Source organism: Anomaloglossus baeobatrachus, chromosome 12, assembly GCF_048569485.1.
Source record: "Anomaloglossus baeobatrachus isolate aAnoBae1 chromosome 12, aAnoBae1.hap1, whole genome shotgun sequence".
NCBI lineage: Eukaryota > Metazoa > Chordata > Amphibia > Anura > Aromobatidae > Anomaloglossus > Anomaloglossus baeobatrachus.
The window spans coordinates 18,198,956-18,225,802 of record NC_134364.1 but is presented as its reverse complement, the minus strand read 5'-3'; the positions used below and the strand labels follow the sequence as shown (position 1 = coordinate 18,225,802).

Below are 26,847 nucleotides of genomic sequence, written 5' to 3'. Positions count from 1 at the left end.
CAGTGCAAACTGGAAAGTTCGTCTGCCAGTTACATAGGGTTTGTCAGAAAATTAAGGAAATTATCACCAGGTGCCAGATTAAGACCAATAACTTGCAGGTTTCTGAAAGTGTTCTCTAATTTTGATTAGCGTTCTCTTACATTTATCGCATTTACATTTTTATTATGTGCTTTACAATAAATTCAGTTTATGAAATCAACGGAAAATCCTGCGAGTTTCCTCATGTTAGGATATAATCACATAGGACGACACAATGACCGCAACATTTCGAAAATTGTGCGTTGTTCTCTAATTTTGATCTCCAGTGTAGATTGCAAAATGAAGTGGAGCAAAGCCCTCGCTGACCTGTGCAGATCAGGACGGAGCGCAGAGCTGTTTCTTGTGATTGATGTTATCTGTCCGATTGCGTCTCTGGATTTTATACTGTGGTATCTCCGTCTAGACTATTTGATGCCGGAGTACAGAACCTCTATATACATTAGAATCAGGAGGTCTCTTCATTCCGCCTTTGCTGTCACTGTCTCTGTGGTGTAAATAATGTATCATGTGGTTTCCAGTAACTTGTTTAACCTCGTCTTCACTCCCAGACATGTAACCAGAGTCCCTGACCTTAAGAAGGGCCAAACCTGCGCTGTCCGGGGAGCTGGGAGCAGTGCGGACACCTCTCACTGTTAGGATTGCACCCAATGTCCCTTTTATTGTACCCAGGATTTGGGGATTTCTCCGTCTTTGAGGGATTTACCTGCTGGGAACTACATGGAGCTCGGTGTAGATCAGGTAAGAAGAATGACAAGAGGCTGCGTCTCCGGTGTGCACATAGTCCTAGAAAATTACAGACACCAGTTCAGCGTGCATATCAGGGGTGGACATATCATCGGGGCCCTACAGGTAAGGGGCCATTTCTACCTCCAAAGCAGATACAATTTTGCATTTTTATGAACTCTTGGGCTGCAAAGGGCCCATATTGTTCCTGGTCAGGTGCCCATTTGTGTCTATGCCCACCAGTGGTCCAATTGCTCGGACCCCTTCAGATCCTGAGAACGGGGCTCTGAAGTGTCCATAGGACATCCGGAGGAAGCCGAGAGCTGTATAGGGAATATGAGACCCCCACTCTTGGTACTGGTGGGAGTCCCAGCGGTTGGACCAGGAAAGGTACTGATGTGAGCGATGACAATAAATATGCATCAAAGTACAATGGCGCACCTTGTGGAGCACAAAGCAATGATTAACAGCACGGAGTTGCACAATATAAACTTGTGCATGCTCCACGGATGAGAGGTGGGAAATCATAGAGCGGCATGATAACGATTCAGATAATATCGCTGGTTCCTGCTATTTCGTGTGCCGGCTGCTAATCCTGAGCGGGGGCCGTGCCTCTGGGTGACTCATTGGGAAAAGGGTGAATATTAGAGCAATATATAAGTGCGTATTAGAAATCTAGGAAATTCCTGACCGAGTCCATACAAGAAGAGCATAAAAGAAAAAATACTCATGGATTATTAGATGAAAGGTGCTGGAAGGGGCAGCGTCGGCGCTCGGGGAAATTCCACAGTGCTTAAGACTATGGTCCATTAACTAAGCTGGAAATGTTTATTAATGGTTAACTTGAAGGTTTCCAAATAACCGTCTATAACGGTTAATGAGGTGAGAAAGACATGGCTGCGCTCTGCCAAAAATAGCGCCACCTTTGTCCACAGGCTGAAAGCGGTATTGCACTTTAGCTAGGCTGAGCTGTAGTGCCAGACACATGCACGTTAGGCAATGTGCACACTGAGACTTTTTGCTGAGTTTTTGAAGCGGAAACTCCAATTTTTGTTTAAATATCTCTGCTTCAAAAACTCCTGAGAGTCTCAGTGTGACCATAATGCAGTGACATTTAGTATTTTGCTGAGTTTCAGAGCAATAAAACACATTTTTGTGATAGCATAAAAAAATGCAGTGTGAATAGGTCCTTAGAGTAAGTGCACACGGCGTCATTTACACCTCGGCACGGCCGGAGAGCTGCAGGAGAGTCCCGGCAATCGTGTTCTCTAGACGCAGCGGATCTTGCAGTCGCCCTTGCCGCCGGTTGTGAAGGATGGAGAGCCGGTGACTTCCCCGCACAAGCTGCCTGAACTGTGAGAACGGCATTTAACTGTTTCTGGATTTCCAAGCCCTGAAGTGGTTAAAAACAAAAAGTGACATGAGTCGTTTTGACAATGTGGTGCATTATGTTCTAACTCTTCCTATTCATTCTATACGGAATCCTCTTTGTTTTTTGAAATGTTTTCTGTTTAAATAAATAAAAGAAAACAAAAACAAAACAGTGGGCGCCGCGGCTTCCGAAGTATTCCACAGGAAACCTCTCCAAACCACATTCTGCCAAACCGAAAGAGTGCAAAAATGAGGGGAAAACCTCCCAAACGCCGCAGAAAAGAAGCAGCTCCTGAAGTTTCCTCTTCAAAACTCAACATTTTTGAACAACTCAAAAGCATGTTTTTATGCGCGGCTTTTACTAAATCCATTTTGGTCTATTTCTAGCAGATGAGTGGAAAATTACTATGGTCTAGTATTAGGGTCCGGGGTGAAGGAGAGCAGCTTGTGGGCGGGGGGTGGGAGAAGACCTCATGGTGCCCAATGTACGGATGTCAGATTGGGGCTCAGCATGGAAGCTGTGGAATGGGCAGCTGTCCGCTGTCACTATGGAGGCAGACGCCTGGAATTGTGTGGTGTATACAGTATAAATTATAGCTGTACTATACACAGTGGATATATAATAGTACAAACCATAGCTGTATTATATATATCAAAGACATAAACCCAACACTGTTGTTTTTGCTCCATTTTTCATGAGCTGAACCCAAAGATCTAAGACTTTTTCTATGAACACAAAAGGCCTTTTTCTCGCAACTATTCTTCACAACTTTGTCTATTCTGTGTGTAGTGATCACTTCTTTGTGGAGATAATCCACAGGTGTGCCTTAGGCTGACCAGCATGATTATTGCACAGGTGTGCCTAAGGCTGGCCAGCATGATTATTGCACAGGTGCGACTTAGGCTGGCCAGCATGATTATTGCACAGGTGTGCTTTAGGCTGGCCAGCATGATTATTGCACAGGTGTGCCTAAGGCTGACCAGCATGATTATTGCACAGGTGTGCCTAAGGCTGGCCAGCATGATTATTGCACAGGTGTGCCTTAGGCTGACCAGCATGATTATTGCACAGGTGTGCCTAAGGCTGGCCAGCATGATTATTGCACAGGTGCACCTAAGGCTGGCAAGCATGATTATTGGCCACTCTAAAATGTGCAGTCTTATCACACAGCACAATGCCACTGATGTTGTAAGTTCTGAGGGAGCGGGTTATTGGCTGCTGACTGCAGGAATGTCACCAGAGCCGCTGGCCTTGAGTTGAATGTTCATTTCTTGATCATAAGCTGTCCCCAAAGATGCTTCAGAAAAAGTGGCAGAACATTCAACCGGCCTCACACCCGCAGACCACGTGTAACCACAGCAGCCCAGGACCTCCACATGCAGCATCTTCACTTCCAAGATTGACTGAGACCGGTCACACGGACAGAGGCTGCAACAATCGGTGCAAAACCAAAAAATGTCTGCACAAACTGCTAGAAACCGTCTAAGGGAAGCTCATCTGCTGCTCGTCCTCCTCATCGGGGTCTTCACGTGACTGCAGTTTGTCATCCTAACCAACTTGAGTGGGCTAATGCTCCCATCCGATGCGTCTGGCACATTGGAGAGGTGTTCTCTTCACACATGAATCCAGATTTTCACTGCACAAGTCAGATGACAAACTGACAAGTGGTGGTCACACCACATACTGACTTTTTTCCTGCCCCCCCCCCAATCAGGAAAACTGCACATTTTAGAGTGGCCTTTTATTGTGGCCAGGCTAAGGCGCACCTGTGCAATATTCATGGTGTCTAATCAGCATCTTGATATGCCGCACCTGTGAGGTGGATGGACTATCTCGGCAAAAGGGAAGTGCTCACGACCACAGAATAGACCGATTTGTGAACAATATTTGAGAGAAAAAGACCTTTTGTGTCCATAGAAAAAGTCTTAGATCATGAAAAACAGATGCAAAAACAGAAGTGTGGAGTTATATTTTGTTGCGTGTATATACACAGTTTTACGCCCCAGTTTGCTGTATGTCCGTGTCATTACACATAGTCATGTCTATATCTGGGGACTCATTGTCTGATCCTTCCATAAAACCAGGTGATTCTGTGATACATAAATATGGCAACATTGTATCACTGATCCCAGGAGAGGAAGCCATTGTCTCCCGATTCTTCTACAACACTGCGCGCTTTGTTGAGTTCTGATAAAACAATGGTAATTACTTCTGGCTAATTACGTCTGTCCTCGTTTAGCCATTTTTAGCCGACAACAATGATATGTGCTCCGACCTTTGGGACTATGGCGCACCTGTGTGTAGGTAATCCAGTATAAGTATGCACAAACATGACTAGTTCAATCAGATCCCCCCTGGCCCCATATTAACAAGCCTTATAATCAAACATTGAGCCTATCTAAACAGACAGAGCTGCAGTGTAAAGCATGGGGGGGGTGATTGACTGACAGCCTGAGTGTTTGTGGATTTTAACTTCAGCACACTAATAAAGCTGTATAACAATGGACAATGCAGCAGTGGTTGGGTACTGCAAATTTGTCCATAAATGGCTGCCATGGTGCAATTTTGGGAGTGATTCCAGACCTTTCATACAAGAACAGTGCCACACCTGTGCACAGGCAGCACATGGTATTGCAGCTCAGCTCCATTACAGTGAACGTGGCACCACAGTACCTGGATACACAGGTGCTGCTGCTTTTGGTAGAAATTGGGATCTATTATTGTAACAGTAGGGGCGCGGGGCCATGTTTACTGCTGCACCGTGGTGTCATATAGTCATATGCTATCAATAGCCCGCTTCCTCCATATGTGATTGGGATGTGTCACTCGATGTCCCCTGTCCTTACCGTGCCAGGTTCCCATCACATTATTTTTCCGCATCAAAACATGCAATACCAATCCGCAATATTTATTGCATTCGTTATATATTTTGCAAGTGATTTTTTATTTTTTATGCATTTTTGGTGCATTTTTTTACTCTTGCATTTAAAAACATAACATTTTTTAGATGCATTTTTTTTCAGTTCTTTCTAGGATTAATAAAACACGGCTGCTTTCTTCTAGAAACGCTGCCCCCCCCTGTCTGCAGGCTGTGTGTGGAAATGCAGCTCAGGCCTAGTCATTGCAAAGTCAGATATAATTCATACAGTAGGGGGGGGGGGGGGGGTAAAAAATCCACCATGATTCTGTAATCCTGAGCGATCCCTTTAAGGACAGGCGTCTGGACTTGTGTAAGACAATTTCATCATCCTTCATTTATTTACTTACAACATCATCCCCCGCACTTTGTATATTTATTTATCATTGCAGTTACTCAACCGTGGAAAGAAGATGCTTCTCTTTTGTGGTTTTGTGTCTTGGGGACATTTAGAAAAATAATGGAAACCCCCCAAGAAGGAATTCCTTACAAAATGATGCCCCTTGCCCATCTGTCCTCACTGCAGAACATTAGATACAATGTTGTTCCTTAGTAGATACAATTGTATCGGACAGGACCCAGCACAGGTCAGATCTGCAGAAAGCCCCTTGTGCTCTTGGACGTGGGGGCACTTCTAATGACCCCCCATGCCCGGGCACAAGGCTGGCATCACCGCTCTTGGCTTTCTGTATGAGGTTTTCACGGTTTCACCTTCATGGAGGTCACCTACAATATTCCTGGCACAGGCTCTGATATCGAGCTGCCAACAACACTGCACTAAGTAGGTCACAAGACGAATGGGCATTGCCAAGCCTGGACCCAAGGACATATTCCCAGGACTTTTTCCCTCAATGCCCAAAACATCCTGAGTTGGAAATCAGCATTTTTATTGCATAAGCATTGGTGGCATGTGGTGGGCATTGTGTGGCACGGTGAGCATGGTGGCAATCATGGGAGCTTGGGGAATATACAGGTTATTTTGGCTGGATAGAGGGCATTATGACTGGATTTGCTGTTCACAAAGAGGCATTGTGGGCACGGTGTCTGGCAACGGCCATTATGGAGGGCAAGGTACTTGGCATGGAGGACACTGTCTGGCTTTGGCCATTATGGAGGTCATGGTACTTGGCATGGAGGACACTGTCTGGCTTTGGCCATTATGGAGGTCATGGTACTTGGCATGGAGGACACTGTCTGGCTTTGGCCATTATGGAGGTCATGCCACTTGGCATTGTGGGCTTTGTGTCTGGCATGGGCCATTATGGAGGGCATGGGCCATTATGGAGGTCATGGTACTTGGCATGGGGGCTTTGTGTCTGGCATGGGCCATTATGGAGGTCATGGTACTTGGCATGGAGGACACTGTGTCAGGCATAGGCCATTATGGAGGTCATGGTACTTGGCATGGGGGCATTGTGACTGGCATTGGCCATTATTGAGGTCATGGTACTTGGCATGGGGAGCACTGTGACTGACATTGTCTATTATGGAGGTCATGGTACTTGGCATGGGGGCATTGTGACTGGCATTGGCCATTATGGAGGTCATGGTACTTGGCATGGGGGGCATTGTGACTGGCATTGGCCATTATAGAGGTCATGGTACTTGGCATGGAGGACACTGTGTCAGGCATAGGCCATTATGGAGGTCATGGTACTTGGCATGGGGGGCATTGTGACTGGCATTGGCCATTATGGAGGTCATGATACTTTGGCACTGGGGGCTTTGTGACTGGCATAGAAGATATTGACGCTGTCATGGGAGCAGTGGATCTTTTTAAAGGGGTTTCAGGTGGCATAGGTAGGGGTTTTGATGATGAAATGAGGGGCATTGATTGAGGGTCTTATCACTAGCATGGAGGGCATTGTAGCCATCATGTGGTTCGTAAAGTAAGGATAGAGAGCACAGGGCGCAACTATAATAGATACCGGGGATGCAATTACACCCGGACCTAGGGGGGGGGGGGGCAAAAAGACCAATATTATTAAAAACGTGCAATAATTGGGGGTCCCACTGTATCTTTTGCATTGGGGCCCACGAGCTTCCAGTTTCGCCCCTGGCTGTGGCCCTCATGGAGGGTAGGAAGCTGTCAGGGGGCAATGAAGTATAAGGCACAGATTTTTTACAGCCCATAAGACTTTATAGCCTTCTGCGTATTTACCAGGAGGCGCAGCAATGGCCGTGCTCTTATGTACCCCACCCAGCGCTCTCCTTCCAGTGTGTCTCCCACTGGGCCTCTCTGCGCAGATCATTAACCCTTCCTGTCCCACTGAACCATTAAACAAACATTCATGAACTCCTGACAAGAGTCAAGTGCTAAAAAAATAAGCAAGAATTCCAAGACGATGTGCGAGAGCCGCAGGAAAATAGAGAAATCCTCACAAATCCCGCTGTACACGAGACGTGCGCATGGATTTATCTCCGCTCACACCAAGAAAGAGATCAACAAAAAAGGGACAAAGTAAGAAAGTCACAAAAGTAAGAAAGACGGGAAATCGGAAGACGTTTAAGGCTATGTGCGCACTTTGCGTCGAGGTAGTTGCAGTTCAAAAAGCATCCTCTGGCAGAAAGGACAATGCTTTGGCTTTAAAAATACATGTAAAACGCAAAAAAAAGTAGCCTATGCGCACCTTGCGGTTTTCATGAGTGTTTAGTGCTTTTCCGGTGCTTTTAGAAACGCTGCAGTTTTGTATTAAATGGAATGGATGGGAAACGCAGCTAAAATGGCAAAAACAATTGACACGCTGCTTCTTTAAATGCTGAGTTTTTGCCCAAATTTATGCAAATTAAACGCAGTGTTTTTGAACAGCAAAGTGCGCACAAGAAAGCTCAATGTCCCATTGACTTTGCTTGAAAAGCAAAACGCAAGCATTTTGGCATGAAAATGCTGCAGTGGAAAAGCAAAGTGCGCACATAGCCTAAGTTGTATTAAAGGTAATATCCAACATTGGAAATAACCATCTGTTTTCTCAGCGCAAGCTGTGTGCACAGCTTGCATCTGGTATTGCATCCCTACCCCATTCATTTCCATGGAGCTGAGCTGCAAGCATGGACTGGCCCTTTAAGGAGCCATAATCTGGACCTGTAGTGTGAATGGATCCCTGTGCTCCTCCCCGGCGCGCTCCTGTAGTTGTATATATATATATATTCTAGTATAATACATTCCCGGCGCTTTCCCCGGAGAACTGGAAATTCCAAGTCACTCCTTTCTCTTGCGGAGTCCGCCAGCGCTGGCAGCAGCTGCCTCACTGCGGCCTCCATAGACTGGCGCATGTCAGAGCTGGAGGAAGCTCAGAGCAGCTGAAACGCCATCCAGATGTCAGGAGCGGCCTCCAGATGTGATCGGGGACAAGGACAGATGTGACAAGGGCAGATGTCACAAGGGCAGATGTGACAAGGGCAGATGTGACAAGGACAGATGTGACAAGGGCAGATGTGACAAGGGCAGATGTGACAAGGGCAGATGTGACAAGGACAGATGTGACAAGGGCAGATGTGACAAGGGCAGATGTGACAAGGACAGACGTGACAAGGGCAGACGTGACAAGGGCAGATGTGACAAGGACAGACGTGACAAGGACAGACGTGACAAGGGCAGACGTGACAAGGGCAGATGTGACAAGGACAGATGTGGCAAGGGCAGATGTGACAAGGGCAGATGTGACAAGGACAGATGTGACAAGGACAGACGTGACAAGGACAGATGTGACAAGGGCAGACGTGACAAGGGCAGATGTGACAAGGGCAGATGTGACAAGGGCAGATGTGACAAGGACAGATGTGACAAGGACAGACGTGACAAGGACAGACGTAACAAGGACAGATGTGACAAGGACAGATGTGACAAGGACAGATGTAACAAGGACAGATGTGACAAGGACAGATGTAACAAGGACAGATGTGACAAGGACAGATGTGACAAGGACAGATGTGACAAGGACAGATGTGACAAGGGCAGATGTGACAAGGGCAGATGTGACAAGGGCAGACGTGACAAGGGCAGACGTGACAAGGGCAGACGTGACAAGGGCAGACGTGACAAGGACAGATGTAACAAGGACAGATGTGACAAGGACAGATGTGACAAGGACAGATGTGACAAGGACAGATGTGACAAGGACAGATGTGACAAGGGCAGATGTGACAAGGGCAGATGTGACAAGAGCAGATGTGACAAGGGCAGATGTGACAAGGGCAGATGTGACAAGGGCAGACGTGACAAGGGCAGATGTGACAAGGGCAGACGTGACAAGGGCAGACGTGACAAGGGCAGATTTGACAAGGGCAGACGTGACAAGGGCAGATGTGACAAGGGCAGATGTAACAAGGGCAGACGTGACAAGGGCAGATTTGACAAGGGCAGATGTAACAAGGACAGACGTGACAAGGGCAGATGTGACAAGGGCAGATGTAACAAGGGCAGACGTGACAAGGGCAGACGTGACAAGGGCAGATGTAACAAGGACAGACGTGACAAGGGCAGATGTGACAAGGACAGATGTAACAAGGACAGATGTGACAAGGGCAGACGTGACAAGGACAGATGTGACAAGGGCAGACGTGACAAGGGCAGATGTGACAAGGGCAGATGTGACAAGGGCAGATGTAACAAGGACAGATGTGACAAGGACAGATGTAACAAGGACAGATGTGACAAGGACAGATGTGACAAGGACAGATGTGACAAGGGCAGATGTGACAAGGGCAGATGTGACAAGGGCAGATGTGACAAGAGCAGATGTGACAAGAGCAGATGTGACAAGGGCAGATGTGACAAGGGCAGATGTAACAAGGGCAGACGTGACAAGGGCAGATGTGACAAGGGCAGACGTGACAAGGGCAGACGTGACAAGGGCAGATTTGACAAGGGCAGACGTGACAAGGGCAGATGTGACAAGGGCAGATGTAACAAGGGCAGACGTGACAAGGGCAGATTTGACAAGGGCAGATGTAACAAGGACAGACGTGACAAGGGCAGATGTGACAAGGGCAGATGTAACAAGGGCAGACGTGACAAGGGCAGACGTGACAAGGGCAGATGTAACAAGGACAGACGTGACAAGGGCAGATGTGACAAGGGCAGATGTGACAAGGACAGATGTGACAAGGGCAGATGTGACAAGGGCAGATGTGACAAGGGCAGATGTGACAAGGACAGATGTGACAAGGGCAGACGTGACAAGGGCAGATGTGACAAGGGCAGACGTGACAAGGGCAGATGTGACAAGGACAGATGTGACAAGGACAGATGTGACAAGGGCAGATGTGACAAGGGCAGATGTGACAAGGACAGATGTGACAAGAGCAGATGTCACAAGGGCAGATGTGACAAGGGCAGACGTGACAAGGGCAGATGTGACAAGGGCAGACGTGACAAGGGCAGATGTGACAAGGACAGATGTGACAAGGGCAGATGTGACAAGGACAGATGTGACAAGGACAGATGTGACAAGGGCAGATGTGACAAGGGCAGATGTGACAAGGACAGATGTGACAAGAACAGATGTCACAAGGGCAGACGTGACAAGGGCAGATGTGACAAGGGCAGACGTGACAAGGGCAGACGTGACAAGGGCAGATGTGACAAGGGCAGATGTGACAAGGGCAGACGTGACAAGGGCAGACGTGACAAGGGCAGATGTGACAAGGGCAGATGTGACAAGGACAGAAGTGACAAGGGCAGATGTGACAAGGGCAGATGTGACAAGGGCAGACGTGACAAGGGCAGACGTGACAAGGGCAGACGTGACAAGGGCAGATGTGACAAGGACAGATGTGACAAGGGCAGATGTAACAAGGACAGAAGTGACAAGGGCAGATGTGACAAGGGCAGATGTGACAAGGGCAGACGTGACAAGGGCAGACGTGACAAGGGCAGATGTGACAAGGGCAGACGTGACAAGGGCAGATGTGACAAGGGCAGATGTGACAAGGGCAGACGTGACAAGGGCAGATGTGACAAGGGCAGACGTGACAAGGGCAGATGTGACAAGGACAGATGTGACAAGGGCAGATGTAACAAGGGCAGACGTGACAAGGGCAGACGTGACAAGGGCAGATGTGACAAGGGCAGATGTGACAAGGGCAGATGTGACAAGGGCAGACGTGACAAGGTCAGACGTGACAAGGGCAGACGTGACAAGGGCAGACGTGACGAGGGCAGATGTGACGAGGGCAGATGTGACAAGGACAGATGTGACAAGGGCAGATGTGACAAGGGCAGATGTGACAAGGGCAGATGTAACAAGGACAGACGTGACAAGGGCAGATGTGACAAGGGCAGATGTGACAAGGGCAGACGTGACAAGGGCAGATGTGACAAGGGCAGATGTGACAAGGGCAGATGTAACAAGGACAGACGTGACAAGGGCAGATGTGACAAGGGCAGATGTGACAAGGGCAGATGTAACAAGGGCAGATGTGACAAGGACAGATGTGACAAGGGCAGACGTGACAAGGGCAGATGTGACAAGGGCAGACGTGACAAGGGCAGATGTGACAAGGACAGATGTGACAAGGGCAGATGTGACAAGGGCAGACGTGACAAGGGCAGACGTGACAAGGGCAGATGTGACAAGGGCAGACGTGACAAGGGCAGATGTGACAAGGGCAGATGTGACAAGGGCAGACGTGACAAGGGCAGACGTGACAAGGGCAGACGTGACGAGGGCAGATGTGACGAGGGCAGATGTGACAAGGACAGATGTGACAAGGGCAGATGTGACAAGGGCAAGGACAGACGTGACAAGGGCAGATGTGACAAGGGCAGATGTGACAAGGGCAGACGTGACAAGGGCAGATGTGACAAGGGCAGATGTGACAAGGGCAGATGTAACAAGGACAGACGTGACAAGGGCAGATGTGACAAGGGCAGATGTGACAAGGGCAGATGTAACAAGGGCAGACGTGACAAGGGCAGATGTGACAAGGGCAGATGTGACAAGGGCAGATGTGACAAGGGCAGACGTGACAAGGGCAGACGTGACAAGGACAGATGTGACAAGGGCAGATGTGACAAGCGCAGACGTGACAAGGGCAGACGTGACAAGGGCAGACGTGACAAGGACAGACGTGACAAGGGCAGACGTGACAAGGGCAGACGTGACAAGGGCAGACGTGACAAGGGCAGACGTGACAAGGACAGATGTGACAAGGGCAGATGTGACAAGGGCAGACGTGACAAGGGCAGACGTGACAAGGACAGATGTGACAAGGACAGAAGTGACAAGGGCAGATGTAACAAGGACAGATGTGACAAGGACAGATGTGACAAGGGCAGATGTAACAAGGGCAGATGTGACAAGGGCAGATGTGACAAGGGCAGATGTAACAAGGACAGATGTGACAAGGGCAGATGTGACAAGGGCAGATGTAACAAGGGCAGATGTGACAAGGGCAGACGTGACAAGGGCAGATGTGACAAGGGCAGATGTGACAAGGGCAGATGTAACAAGGACAGATGTGACAAGGACAGATGTGACAAGGACAGATGTAACAAGGGCAGATGTGACAAGGACAGATGTGACAAGGGCAGATGTAACAAGGGCAGATGTGACAAGGGCAGACGTGACAAGGGCAGACGTGACAAGGGCAGACGTGACAAGGACAGATGTGACAAGGACAGATGTGACAAGGGCAGATGTAACAAGGACAGATGTGACAAGGACAGATGTGACAAGGGCAGATGTAACAAGGGCAGATGTGACAAGGGCAGATGTAACAAGGACAGATGTGACAAGGACAGATGTGACAAGGGCAGATGTGACAAGGGCAGATGTGACAAGGACAGATGTGACAAGGACAGATGTGACAAGGACAGATGTAACAAGGACAGATGTAACAAGGGCAGATGTGACAAGGACAGATGTGACAAGGACAGATGTGACAAGGACAGACGTGACAAGGACAGATGTGACAAGGACAGACGTGACAAGGACAGATGTGACGGCTGCAGAGGGAATAGTATGTCTGCAATCTGAAATATAGGAACTGAGCAGCAGCTCCTGGGCTGGGTCTACAGGCTGCTGCTACAGGCCTCCTCTTCTACCACCCATCTCCTGAGCCATATCCCATATCCTCACCATGTTCCCAGGAGTTTACCCAAACCATGCACACTTTTATTTATCTGGATTTCGCAAGAAAACTCTGTCCTCCCACTGAATTCCACTGTCCCCATCCAGACCCCTGTGTCCTGTTCCAGACCCATTGTTCCTCCATGCAGACCCCTTTGTTCTCCCATAGAGCCCACTGTCCCCCATCCAGACCCCTCTGTCCTGTTCCAGACCCATTGTTCCTCCATGCAGACCCCTTTGTTCTCCCATAGAAACCTCTGTCCTGTTTCAGACCCATTTTTCCTCCATGCAGACCCCTCTATCCTCCTACAACCTTCTCTGTCCTTCTTCAGATCCCTCTGTCCTTCTTCTCACCACTCTGTCCTCCTCCAGACTCCCTTGTCCTCTTTCAGACTCCTTTATCCTCCTCCAGACAACTGAGTACTCCTCCAGACCTATCTGCCCTCCTCCTCCTGACCCCTCTGTCCTCTATCAGACCCCTTTGTCTTCCTACAGACTCTTCTGTCCTCTTCCAGGCTCCTCGGTGCACCTCCCGAATCCTCTATCCACCTCCAGACCCTTTTGTCCTCCTCCAGACCCCACCGTCTCCTTACAGTCTTGTCCATGCCCCTCCAGACACTTCCATCCTCTCCAGCCCCTCTATCGCCCCCTTTGTCCCTTGTTTCTCTCCACATGTCACTTTCAGGCCCCCATGTTCCCTCTAGACTGTTATTTGCCCTCCAAACCCCTCTGCCATCTTGCCGCTGCTTTCAGCTGATGGTAACCTAATGTGTATGACCAGCATACGAGTTATGGTCTTGAAGGGTCACAACTAGTCCTGAGGACCTGATTCCACACTCGGAGCATGAACCTATGAACAAATAATAATCCGCTGCATTCCTAATGTGATTTATCAGAAACTGTGGAAAGGAAGCACAGGTAAGGCCTTCCCTGGCTATACACCAGGTTATTCAGAGGTAATGAACTCCCCTCGGAGGGTTGTGGTAGTCACAACACCTGTAATCACGCGGCAGATATGGCGCACAGCCGCAGCCCCGAATGGAGACGATACGTGGAATATGGAGGAAAGTGGGGTTTATGCCGCATTTCAGAATTTCAATCTCCTTCATCAGGACACCAAGAGAAAGGGATTGTTCATTTTGTCCTGATGAAGGAGATTGAAATCTCTGAAACGCGTAGACCTGTACAAGAATAAAAAGAGGTGAATTCATCAACTTTGCATCTTGGTGTTAGCGCGGCATAAACCCCACTTTCCTCCACAAGATGTGATTTATCGGCAGTGGTATGTGCACATTGTGTGTATCGGAGCGGTCCGTTGGGGTACACGGTATATATACACGACGTTCCGCCATACATTCTGCTTCCTGGAATTCCCATTCTGGAGTAACGTGAATGAATTCAGCTTTTACCATAAGAGGCCCTGTGAGGTCGGCCTCGGCCTCCACTCCTCCAGGCACGTAGCAAAGCCGATAAGAAAAATTCCATTGTATGAATATATTACCAGCTCCACTACATGAACCAAATATATCTCCCTGCGTCCAGTCACAGATCACATTCCTCTTCTCATCCAACCATCTTTCCAGTTAGGAAATGTCCTAATGAGATATGTGAAGGTGTCAGGAGGCGACGGCCGATACACTCAACACCTGGATGTGTAACGCAAGAGCACTGTGCCCTGTGTATAATACTGCCACACACTGTGCCCTGTGTATAATACTGCCACACACTATGGCCCGGAATATAATCCTGCCACACACTGTGCCCCTGTATATAATACTGCCATACACTGTGCCCCTGTATATAATACTGCCATACACTGTGCCCCTGTATATAATACTGCCACACACTGTGCCCCCTGTATATAATACTGCCATACACTGTGCCCCCTGTATATAATACTGCCATACACTGTGCCCCCTGTATATAATACTGCCACACACTGTGCCCCCTGTATATAATACTACCACACTGTGCCCCCTGTATATAATACTGCCATACACTGTGCCCCCTGTATATAATACTGCCACACACTGTGCCCCCTGTATATAATACTACCACACTGTGCCCCTGTATATAATACTGCCATACACTGTGCCCCTGTATATAATACTGCCACACACTGTGCCCCCTGTATATAATACTACCACACTGTGCCCCCTGTATATAATACTGCCATACACTGTGCCCCCTGTATATAATACTGCCACACACTGTGCCCCCTGTATATACTGCCACACACTGTGCCCCTGTATAATAATAATAATCTTTATTTCTATAGCGCCAACATATTCCGCAGCACTTTACAATTCAGGAGGATCATATACAAACAAGTAACAGTTATAGAAATACAATATTTAGAGGAAAAAAAAGAAAAAACACAACCCTGCTCGTGAGAGCTTACAATCTACAATGAGATGGGGGGGAAAGGTACAAGTGCTTATTTACAATGACAATCCAGCCATCTCACGGAAATGGGGGATAGATAATGACTTCCTGGATCAGAGCCTTGAGATGCCTTTGGGTGCCATGGAGTTTGATGTGAGAAGTTGTAGAGGGACTATGTGAATCGAATCTGATTAGGGAGTGTGATAGGCCACCCTAAAAAGATGCGTCTTTAGGGTGCGTCTGAAGCTGAGTAAGTTATATATAATACTACCACACACTGTACCCCTGTATATGATACTGCCACACACTGTGCCCCTGTATATGATACTGCCACACACTGTGCCCCTATATATCATACTGCCACACTGTGCCCCTGTATATAATACTGCCACACACTGTGCCCCTGTATATGATACTGCCACACACTGTGCCCCTGTATATGATACTGCCACACACTGTGCCCCTATATATCATACTGCCACACTGTGCCCCTGTATATAATACTGCCACACACTGTGCCCCTGTATATGATACTGCCACACACTGTGCCCCTATATATCATACTGCCACACTGTGCCCCTGTATATAATACTGCCACACACTGTGCCTCTTTATATAATACTGCCACATACTGTTACCCTGTATATAATACTGCCACACTGTGCCCCTGTATATCATACTGCCACACTGTGCCCCTGTATATAATACTACCACACACTGTACCCCTGTATATGATACTGCCACACACTGTGCCCCTGTATATGATACTGCCACACACTGTGCCCCTATATATCATACTGCCACACTGTGCCCCTGTATATAATACTGCCACACACTGTGCCCCTGTATATGATACTGCCACACACTGTGCCCCTATATATCATACTGCCACACTGTGCCCCTGTATATAATACTGCCACACACTGTGCCTCTTTATATAATACTGCCACATACTGTTACCCTGTATATAATACTGCCACACTGTGCCCCTGTATATAATACTGCCACACACTGTACCCCTGTATATGATACTGCCACACACTGTGCCCCTATATATCATACTGCCACACTGTGCCCCTGTATATAATACTGCCACACACTGTGCCCCTGTATATGATACTGCCACACACTGTGCCCCTATATATCATACTGCCACACTGTGCCCCTGTATATAATACTGCCACACACTGTGCCTCTTTATATAATACTGCCACATACTGTTACCCTGTATATAATACTGCCACACTGTGCCCCTGTATATAATACTGCCACACACTGTACCCCTGTATATGATACTGCCACACACTGTGCCCCTATATATCATACTGCCACACTGTGCCCCTGTATATAATACTGCCACACACTGTGCCTCTGTATATAATACTGCCACATACGGTTACCCTGTATATAATACTGCCACACTGTGCCCCTGTATATAATACTGCCACACACTGTACCCCAGTATATGATACTGCCACACACTGTGCCCCTATAAATCATACTGCCACACTGTGCCCCTGTATATAATACTGCCACACACTGTGCCTCTGTGTATAATACTGCCACATACGGTTACCCTGTATATAATACTGCCACATACTGTGCCCCCTGTATATAATACTGCCATATACTGTCCCCCGGTATATAATACTGCCACACACTGTGCCTCTACATATAATCCTGCTACACATTGTGCCTCTACATATAATCCTGCCACACACTGTGCCCCTGTATATAATACTGTCATACACTGTGCCCCTGTATATAATACTGCCGCACTGTGCCCCTGTATATAATACTGCCACACTGTGCCCCCTATATATAATCTTGCAACACACTGTGCCCCTATATATAATCCTGCCACACTGTGCCCCCTGTATATAATACTGTCACACACTGTGCCCCCTGTATATAATACTGCCACACACTGTGCCCCCTGTATATACTGCCACTCACTGTGCCCCTGTATATAATACTGCCACACTGTGTCCCTGTATATAATACTGCCACACTGTGCCCCCTGTATATAATACTGCCACACTGTGCCCCTGTATATAATACTGCCACACTGTGCCCCCTGTATATAATACTGCCACACTGTGCCCCTGTATATAATACTGCCACACACTGTGCCCCCTGTATATAATACTACCACACTGTGCCCCTGTATATACTACCATACTGTGCCCCTGTATATAATAATACAACACACTGTGCCCCTGTATATAATACTGCCCCACTGTGCCCCTGTATATAATACTGCCACACACTGTACCCCTGTATATAATACTGCCACACTGTGCCCCTGTATATAATACTGCCACACACTGTGCCTCTGTGTATAATACTGCCACATACGGTTACCCTGTATATAATACTGCCACATACTGTGCCCCCTGTATATAATACTGCCATATACTGTCCCCCGGTATATAATACTGCCACACACTGTGCCTCTACATATAATCCTGCCACACATTGTGCCTCTACATATAATCCTGCCACACACTGTGCCCCTGTATATAATACTGTCATACACTGTGCCCCTGTATATAACACTGCCATACACTGTGCCCCTGTATATAATACTGCCGCACTGTGCCCCTGTATATAATACTGCCACACACTGTGCCTCTACATATAATCCTGCCACACATTGTGCCTCTACATATAATCCTGCCACACACTGTGCCCCTGTATATAATACTGTCATACACTGTGCCCCTGTATATAACACTGCCATACACTGTGCCCCTGTATATAATACTGCCGCACTGTGCCCCCTATATATAATACTGCAACACACTGTGCCCCTATATATAATCCTGCCACACTGTGCCCCCTGTATATAATACTGTCACACACTGTGCCCCCTGTATATAATACTGCCACACACTGTGCCCCCTGTATATACTGCCACTCACTGTGCCCCTGTATATAATACTGCCACACTGTGCCCCTGTATATAATACTGCCACACTGCGCCCCTATATATAATACTGCCACACTGTGCCCCCTGTATATAATACTGCCACACTGTGCCCCTGTATATAATACTGCCACACACTGTGCCCCCTGTATATAATACTACCACACTGTGCCCCTGTATATAATAATACAACACTGTGCCCCTGTATATAATACTGCCACACACTGTACCCCTGTATATAATACTGCCACACTGTGCCCCTGTATATAATACTGCCACACTGTGCCCCTGTATATAATACTGCCACACTGTGCCCCTGTATATAATACTGCCACACTGTGCGCCTGTATATAATACTGCCACACTGTGCCCCTATATATAATACTACCACACTGTGCCCCTGTATATAATACTGCCACACTGTTCCCCTGTATATAATACTGCCACACACTGTGTCCCATATATAATGCCACACTGTGCCCCTGTATATAATACTGCCACACTGTGCCCCTGTATATAATACCGCCACACACTTTGCCCCTGTATATAGTACTGCCACACTGTGCCCCTGTATATAATACTGCCACACACTGTGCCCCCTGTATATAATACTGCCACACACTGTGCCCCCTGTATATACTACCACACTGTGCCCCTGTATATAATACTGCCCCACTGTGCCCCTGTATATAATATTGCCACACACTGTGCCCCTGTATATAATACTGCCAGACACTGTGCCCCTGTATATAATACTGCCACACACTGTGCCCCTGTATATAATACTGCCACACATTGCGCCCCTGTATATAATACTGCCACACACTGTGCCCCCTGTATATAATACTACCACACTGTGCCCCTGTATATAATACTGCCCCACTGTGCCCCTGTATATAATACTGCCACACACTGTGCCCCTGTATATAATACTGCCACACACTGTGCCCCTGTATATAATACTGCCACACACTGTGCCCCTGTATATAATACTGCCCCACTGTGCCCCTGTATATAATACTGCCCCACTGTGCCCCTGTATATAATACTGCCACACTGTGCCCCTGTATATAATACTGCCACACACTGTGCCCCTGTATATAATACTGCCACACACTGTGCCCCTGTATATAATACTGCCACACACTGTGCCCCTGTATATAATACTGCCACACACTGTGCCCCTGTATATAATACTGCCACACACTGTGCCCCTGTATATAATACTGCCACACACTGTGCCCCTGTATATAATACTGCCACACACTGTGCCCCTGTATATAATACTGCCCCACTGTGCCCCTGTATATAATACTGCCACACACTGTGCCCCTGTATATAATACTGCCACACACTGTGACCCTGTATATAATACTGCCACACACTGTGCCCCTGTATATAATACTGCCACACACTGTGCCCCTGTATATAATACTGCCACACACTGTGCCCCTGTATATAATACTGCCACACACTGTGACCCTGTATATAATACTGCCACACTGTGCCCCTGTATATAATACTGCCCCACTGTGCCCCTGTATATAATACTGCCACACACTGTGCCCCTGTATATAATACTGCCACACACTGTGACCCTGTATATAATACTGCCACACACTGTGCCCCTGTATATAATACTGCCACACACTGTGCCCCTGTATATAATACTGCCACACACTGTGCCCCTGTATATAATACTGCCACACACTGTGCCCCTGTATATAATACTGCCCCACTGTGCCCCTGTATATAATACTGCCACACACTGTACCCCTGTATATAATACTGCCACACACTGTGCCCCTGTATATAATACTGCCCCACTGTGCCCCTGTATATAATACTGCCACACACTGTGCCCCTGTATATAATACTGCCACACACTGTGCCCCTGTATATAATACTGCCCCACTGTGCCCCTGTATATAATACTGCCACACACTGTGCCCCTGTATATAATACTGCCACACACTGTGCCCCTGTATATAATACTGCCCCACTGTGCCCCTGTATATAATACTGCCACACACTGTGCCCCTGTATATAATACTGCCACACACTGTGCCCCTGTATATAATACTGCCCCACTGTGCCCCTGTATATAATACTGCCACACACTGTGCCCCTGTATATAATACTGCCACACACTGTGCCCCTGTATATAATACTGCCACACACTGTGCCCCTGTATATAATACTGCCACACACTGTGACCCTGTATATAATACTGCCACACACTGCGCCCCGGTATATAATACTGCCACACACTGTGCCCCTGTATATAATACTGCCACACACTGTGCCCCTGTATATAATACTGCCACACTGTGCCCCTGTATATAATACTGCCACACACTGTGACCCTGTATATAATACTGCCTGATCACAGTCTGGGACCTGTATTTGCAGGTTTATTACACTGCACACAGTTTATACAATATACTCTTGTCATTTCATCACTATATACAATGTCTCCACCTTTACAGTATACGACATCTGAGTCAGCAGATCCTGACAAACCAGAATGTGGATGAAAACATGTAGCAGAGCTGAGTGTGTGGTTCTCTTGTGTCCTGACAGTGACAGACGGACGTTACCTGGTGAATGGTGCAGATGTGTCTGATATTAGGGGGCTCTATGAGGAGGGGCTCGCACGGGGCTGCAGTGTGGGGTTTTCCAGACAGATGGGAAGTTTGGCTGCAGTGGGGTGGGAGTGGGTGTAGCCTGAAGATGACATACATAAGAGCAGCCTGTGATGCAGGAGCCGTCAGTACCAACCCCAGAGCCACAGCCACAGCCTCCAGAACAGCAGCCTCACAGGTAAGGAAAGAAGGGGTCACCAGTGCACAGCTGGAACAGAAATGCTGCCATCCAGGATGGCTGATTCACCAGTGCCGCACTGCATCACTGCCATGAGGACACAGTCAGCTCTGCTACATCCAGGGTATAGAGTATATACAATGATACAGGGGCAGAGATATCATCGGTGCGGCCACACAGGGGGTCACCACCTCCACATCAGGGGGATTGTGCTGCAGCGGGTCCATATACTGTTCTTGCACAGGGGGCTTTTCTGTCTGTGTCTGTCAGTGCTTGAACAATTGGATGACCCCACTATAGACATCTGATACATATCACAAAACATGTATAATTTCCTGTGCAGTTGAATGCGATCTATTGCTCCCTGTTATCAGCCCAGAGTGAGCCTGTCTGCTTTTAGTGAATGGCTGGTAATACATGACTTGTGCCATGTCCCTCTCCAGATCATGCGCCCACGTCAGCTAAAGGCACTGATTCCAAAATGTTTCATCTTGCAAAATCTTGTATATTTAGGGAAGAAAGGTCCCATGTGAGTGCGGTCACAGCTCTGAAGGATGGGGACAACCGAGAATCGTGTCTGGATGTCACCTTGTTCCTCCATTAAAGGGACAGCCCTTTACTTATCACAATGGACTTGTCCCCACAGTTTGTGTTAAATAAATATTTACATTACCAGTAACACTTTTGCTACATTATATTGTTATTTTTTAAATAATGTAGCATTTTTTGTTACCTCTGCCATTCTTGCTGGAAAAGTATAAATATTTTGACAATTAGGGGCAAAAATTCTCCAAGTCAAAGGGGTAAGAGGACACATCCAAAGGGTAACATTGCCAGGAGGAATAACAGAGGGATAGAACCAAAGATAGAAGAATCCAGAATTGATATTTCATGGGGTCAACAAAATATTTACAGGAAGAGAAATGTCACAGTTTATTTAGCCTCTGCTTTATTTTTATATATATATATATATATATACACACACATATATATATATGTATACATATATATATACATACATATATATGTATATATATACATATATATACACATATGTATATATAAATATATATATATGTATATAAATATATATATATGTATATAAATATATATGTATATAAATATATATATATGTATATATATATATATATATATATATATATATATATATATATGTATATATATATATATGTATATATATATATATATATATATATATATGTATATATGTATATATATATATATATATATATATATATATATATATATATATATATATATATAGTTACTCATCAGCAGGCTGCTGTTGACAGATCTTGTACTGGTGTCTTTATAAATGTAGCATATGTAGCCTCGAGGTTTGGTTTGGCTTCCATGTTGTGAATCAGACCCACGTGTATAAGTAACATATAGGGCACTATGGAGGCACGGAGCCCACCTTCTCACCGCCGTCACGTGTCGGGGGTCCTGTCCTGTGGGATGGCTTTGTACCCCTGTTTGCTATGCTGGTGGAGAAGGGGCAGCCACAGGCTGGTGGCTGGGATGAATAATGGCTGAGGCTTCTTGCATTCTTTGGACTCGGTCCATATTACAGTGAAGTGGTTTATTCCTGGCTGCATTTTCTTAGCACGCAACAGCCCAGAGAAGTGACATTTGTATAGAAGCTCCTGTCCTGAAAGGAATCCATAAAAATCATAATGATCTGATGGAACGTAAAGCAATAATGGCTTTCTTCATAGTCAAATATGTTTTCGAAAGAGAGAGGTTTGTCCTGAGGTTTATGGAGTAATTGCTGATTTGCAAAAGCATTCCAACCATCCAAGAAAACCGTGACCTCCTGCCCTTTCTCCACGGCGGGTGTAGATCCACCCACAAGTCTTCAAATGATACAATGGTGGACAAAAGAAGCAGCCATGATCATTAAAGGGGTTCACCATTAGATAGGTGATAACTTATAGATCGGTGGGAATCGGAGAACTGGAACTTGCAGTGATCAGCAATATGGGGGCAGCATGGTGGCTCAGTGGTTAGCTGTGTACTGTGACTCAGTGGTTAGCTCTGTAAGGTGGCTCAATTGTTATCTCTGTATGGTGGCTCAGTGGTTAGCTCTGTATGGTAGGTCAGTGGTTAGCCTTAGTATGGTGGCTCAGTAATTTCCTCTGTATCGTGGCTCAGTGGTAAGTTCTGTACAGTGTCTCAGTGGTAAGCTCTGAACAGTGGCTCAGTGGTTAGCTCTGTACAATGGCTCAGTGGTTAGCTCTGCATGGTGCCTCAGTGCTTAGTTCTGTATGGTGCCTCAGTAGTTAGCTCTATATGGTGGCTCAGTGTTTAGTTCTCTACAGTGGCTCAGTGGTTAGCTCTGAACAGTGGCTTTGTGGTTAGCTCTGTATGGTAGCTCAATGATTAGCTCTCTACGGTGGCTCGGTGGTTAGCTCTGTACAGTGGCTCAAAGGTTAGCTTTCTATGGTGGCTCAATGGTTAGCTCTGTACGGTGGCTCAGTGGTTAGCTCTGTACAGTGGCTCAACGGTTAGCTCTCTATGATGGCTCAATGTTTAGCTCTGTACGGTGGCTCTGTACGGTGGCTCAGTGGTTAGCTCTGTACGGTAGCTCAGTGGTTAGCTCTGTACGGTAGCTCAGTGGTTAGCTCTCTATGGTGGCTCAGTGGTTAGCTCTGTACAGTGGCTCAGTGGTTAGCTCTGTATGGATGGACAGCATTTATACATAGACCGGAGGGACCCCCGGAGCAGGGCAGGGGTGCGGGAGTCGTGGGGACTGGACTTGATGATTATGGATATTTTGCTGCTTTTGGGGAACTTGTGGCTTCCCGTATACATCTCTCCAGGACTACACGTGGCCCCTCCGATATTCCTTTAAGCTTTAGTCCACATTTGGTGAGAGGCTGAAACCTTTCTCCTTTGGTGCAATGTTGGAGACGTTCTCAGCCATTGTTGGGAGTTGACATGAAGGAACTTAAAGTTCAGAGCGAGGTAAAGTGGCCACAACCTGATTAATATTCCCCATCCTGCCTGGGTGTATACAGTATATATCTATATGATAATTATGTATTAATAATAGTCATTATCGGGGTGTATGCTGGAAAGTCTCCAGCTCTCTGCAGACAACGCTCGGGATTGCTCAATAGCAGCAGATACACTGAACAGGAATGGCCGTTTTGACCTTTTTCATGCTTCCGATGGCTTTACCGTCAGGAGGAAGCGTCTGTTTACGGGACTATATCTCATCCTCGCTAATTTTACTTCCTTCCTTTGTAGCTGATTTTGATACATGAAGGATATTAAATCCAAGATGGCTGCGGTGGCTCCAGTGGCCACAACGGAGAACATTACCGGGAAGAAGAGGAACAGCGCGGACAACGGTCACAAGAAACATGGCTTCTTCAAGGGCGTGATCAAAGTCTTCAAGCCCCGGAAATCAAAAGAGCACGACCAAGAAACCAAGAAGGAGCCGACAGGTAGGACCGGTCAGCGGACCTTCTGGGTCCTTTGTTGGAGGATAAGTTTGTGGTCTCGGTCAGGAGACTGTGGTCTGGTTGGTTTCTTTTAAGCTACGATCATGATAGCGGTGTATGATCGGCCCCATCAGTCAGGACACAACTGTCACAGTCATGGTACTGTGATATGTATTATTCATTATTGTCATGGTGATCGCACCATGGTGTTATTGGTCTCATCGCTCAAAACAGTATTTCGTCACTATCATGGGACTTACCATTAGTCCCATAAGTAGGAGGATATTTGTCATAGTCACGGTACTATTGTATGGCTGAATTCTATAGATAGTACCTGGTTGTTATGATATTAATATCACGGGTCCCATCAATTGAGACATACCTATCAAAGTCACGGTACTGTGGCGTGTATCATTCATGGTACTGTGGTGTGTATCAATCATGGTACTGTGGCGTGTATCAATCATGGTACTGTGGCGTGTATCAATCATGGTACTGTGGCGTGCATCAATCATGGTACTGTGGTGTGTATCAATCATGGTACTGTGGCGTGTATCAATCATGGTACTGTGGCGTGTATCAATCATGGTACTGTGGCGTGCATCAATCATGGTACTGTAGTGTGTATCAATCATGGTACTGTGGCGTGCATCAGTCATGGTACTGTGGCGTGTATCAATCATGGTACTGTGGCGTGCATCAATCATGGTACTGTGGCATGCATCAGTCATGGTATTGTGGCATGCATCAGTCATGGTACTGTAGTGTGTATCAATCATGGTACTGTAGCGTGCATCAGTCATGGTACTGTAGTGTGTATCAATCATGGTACTGTGGCGTGCATCAATCATGGTATTGTGGCATGTATAAATTATAGTACTGTGGCATGCATCAGTCATGGCACTGTAGCGGGCATCAGTCATGGTACTGTAGCGTGCATCAATCATGGTACAGTGGCGTGCATCAATCATGGTACTGTGGTGTGCATCAATCATGGTACTGTGGTGTGCATCAATCATGGTACAGTAGCGTGCATCAATCATGGTACTGTGGTGTGCATCAATCATGGTACTGTGGTGTGCATCAATCATGGTACTGTGGCGTGCATCAATCATGGTACTGTGGCGTGCATCAATCATGGTATTGTGGTATGTATCAGTCATGGTACTGTGGCGTGCATCAGTTACAGTATTGTGGTGTGTGGAAATTGACAGCAGCATTCAATATAACAGTAGGCAGCAGTTAGAGGCAGGTGATTGCTGAAGGCAGCCATCATCTGCCGGGAAAGATGCGGGCTCTGTGTGTAAGCTCACATCAAAGGCAGGGACACGACACATGACGTAAGTTTACATCATATATGTTGTTAAAAGGTGAAGGATCAACTATGTCTTTATAATTGTGAATCATTGTTGCCTGGTTTTGGTTCAATTCCCCCGAAATTCCAAAACATTGTGTGTTTCTGTTTTTTAGTTGAAGACATAGAAGAACAAATTGACAACAAACAACTATTAGAAGCAACCAAAGACCTGCTTGATGTCGAGGACAAGATCCTCCAGGATCCTCTTCTGCAGGACAAGATGACAGAAGTCAACGCTCTATATAGAAAGTTGGAGGCCGCGGTGTTTAAAGTCATCATGGACTCAATCACCCAAACAGATGGAGACTTGCTTTCTGAAGCTGTAAATGTTATCGTGGAGATGGAGAAGGAAGACGCTCAGAACGTTCCTCACAGGATCTTCTCCGGCAGCTCGTGGCCGAGGGGCTGGAGACTGAAGTGGGAGCAGAACGTTGAGATCACCGTGACCGAGCGTTTCGGAGACTTGAACAATTTTTTACTCGATGACTTTAATTCTTCTTTGTCCCAAAATATTGCTACTTTGGGAAAAATTTTAAAACAAGACTTGGTCCACGTGGTCACCCATCTGAAGGACCATTATCCCAAGGAGTTCGATGTTTGCAACATTTATGCCAAAAATTACTATTGGTATGTGGTGTCGCAGATGGAGCTGATAACCGGCTTCCAACTGGCGGAAGAGGACACGTACCTGCTCCTGTGCTGGGTGAAGAACTACTACCCAAAGTAAGAGCATTATCCGACACATAGTATACGGAGGGGT

At 46.8% G+C, this 26,847-nt stretch overlaps 1 protein-coding gene across 2 annotated transcripts in view; it reads left to right on the top strand.

Annotated features, from left to right (window-relative positions):
- The first annotated feature begins 627 nt into the window (after positions 1-627).
- LOC142257808 (tumor necrosis factor alpha-induced protein 2-like) overlaps positions 628-26,847 on the top strand; it is a 43,795-nt gene continuing 17,575 nt past the window's right edge. Inside the window, exons 1-3 of one of the 2 annotated variants that reach the window (XM_075330035.1) lie at positions 628-777; positions 24,534-24,733; positions 26,201-26,810. In XM_075330035.1, the coding sequence (XP_075186150.1) occupies positions 24,547-24,733; positions 26,201-26,810 (797 nt within the window). In that variant the 5' untranslated portion in view covers positions 628-777; positions 24,534-24,546. Of the gene's footprint in view, positions 778-21,137; positions 21,261-24,533; positions 24,734-26,200; positions 26,811-26,847 lie in introns of those variants that run through there. The other variant, XM_075330034.1, reaches the window with a different exon arrangement.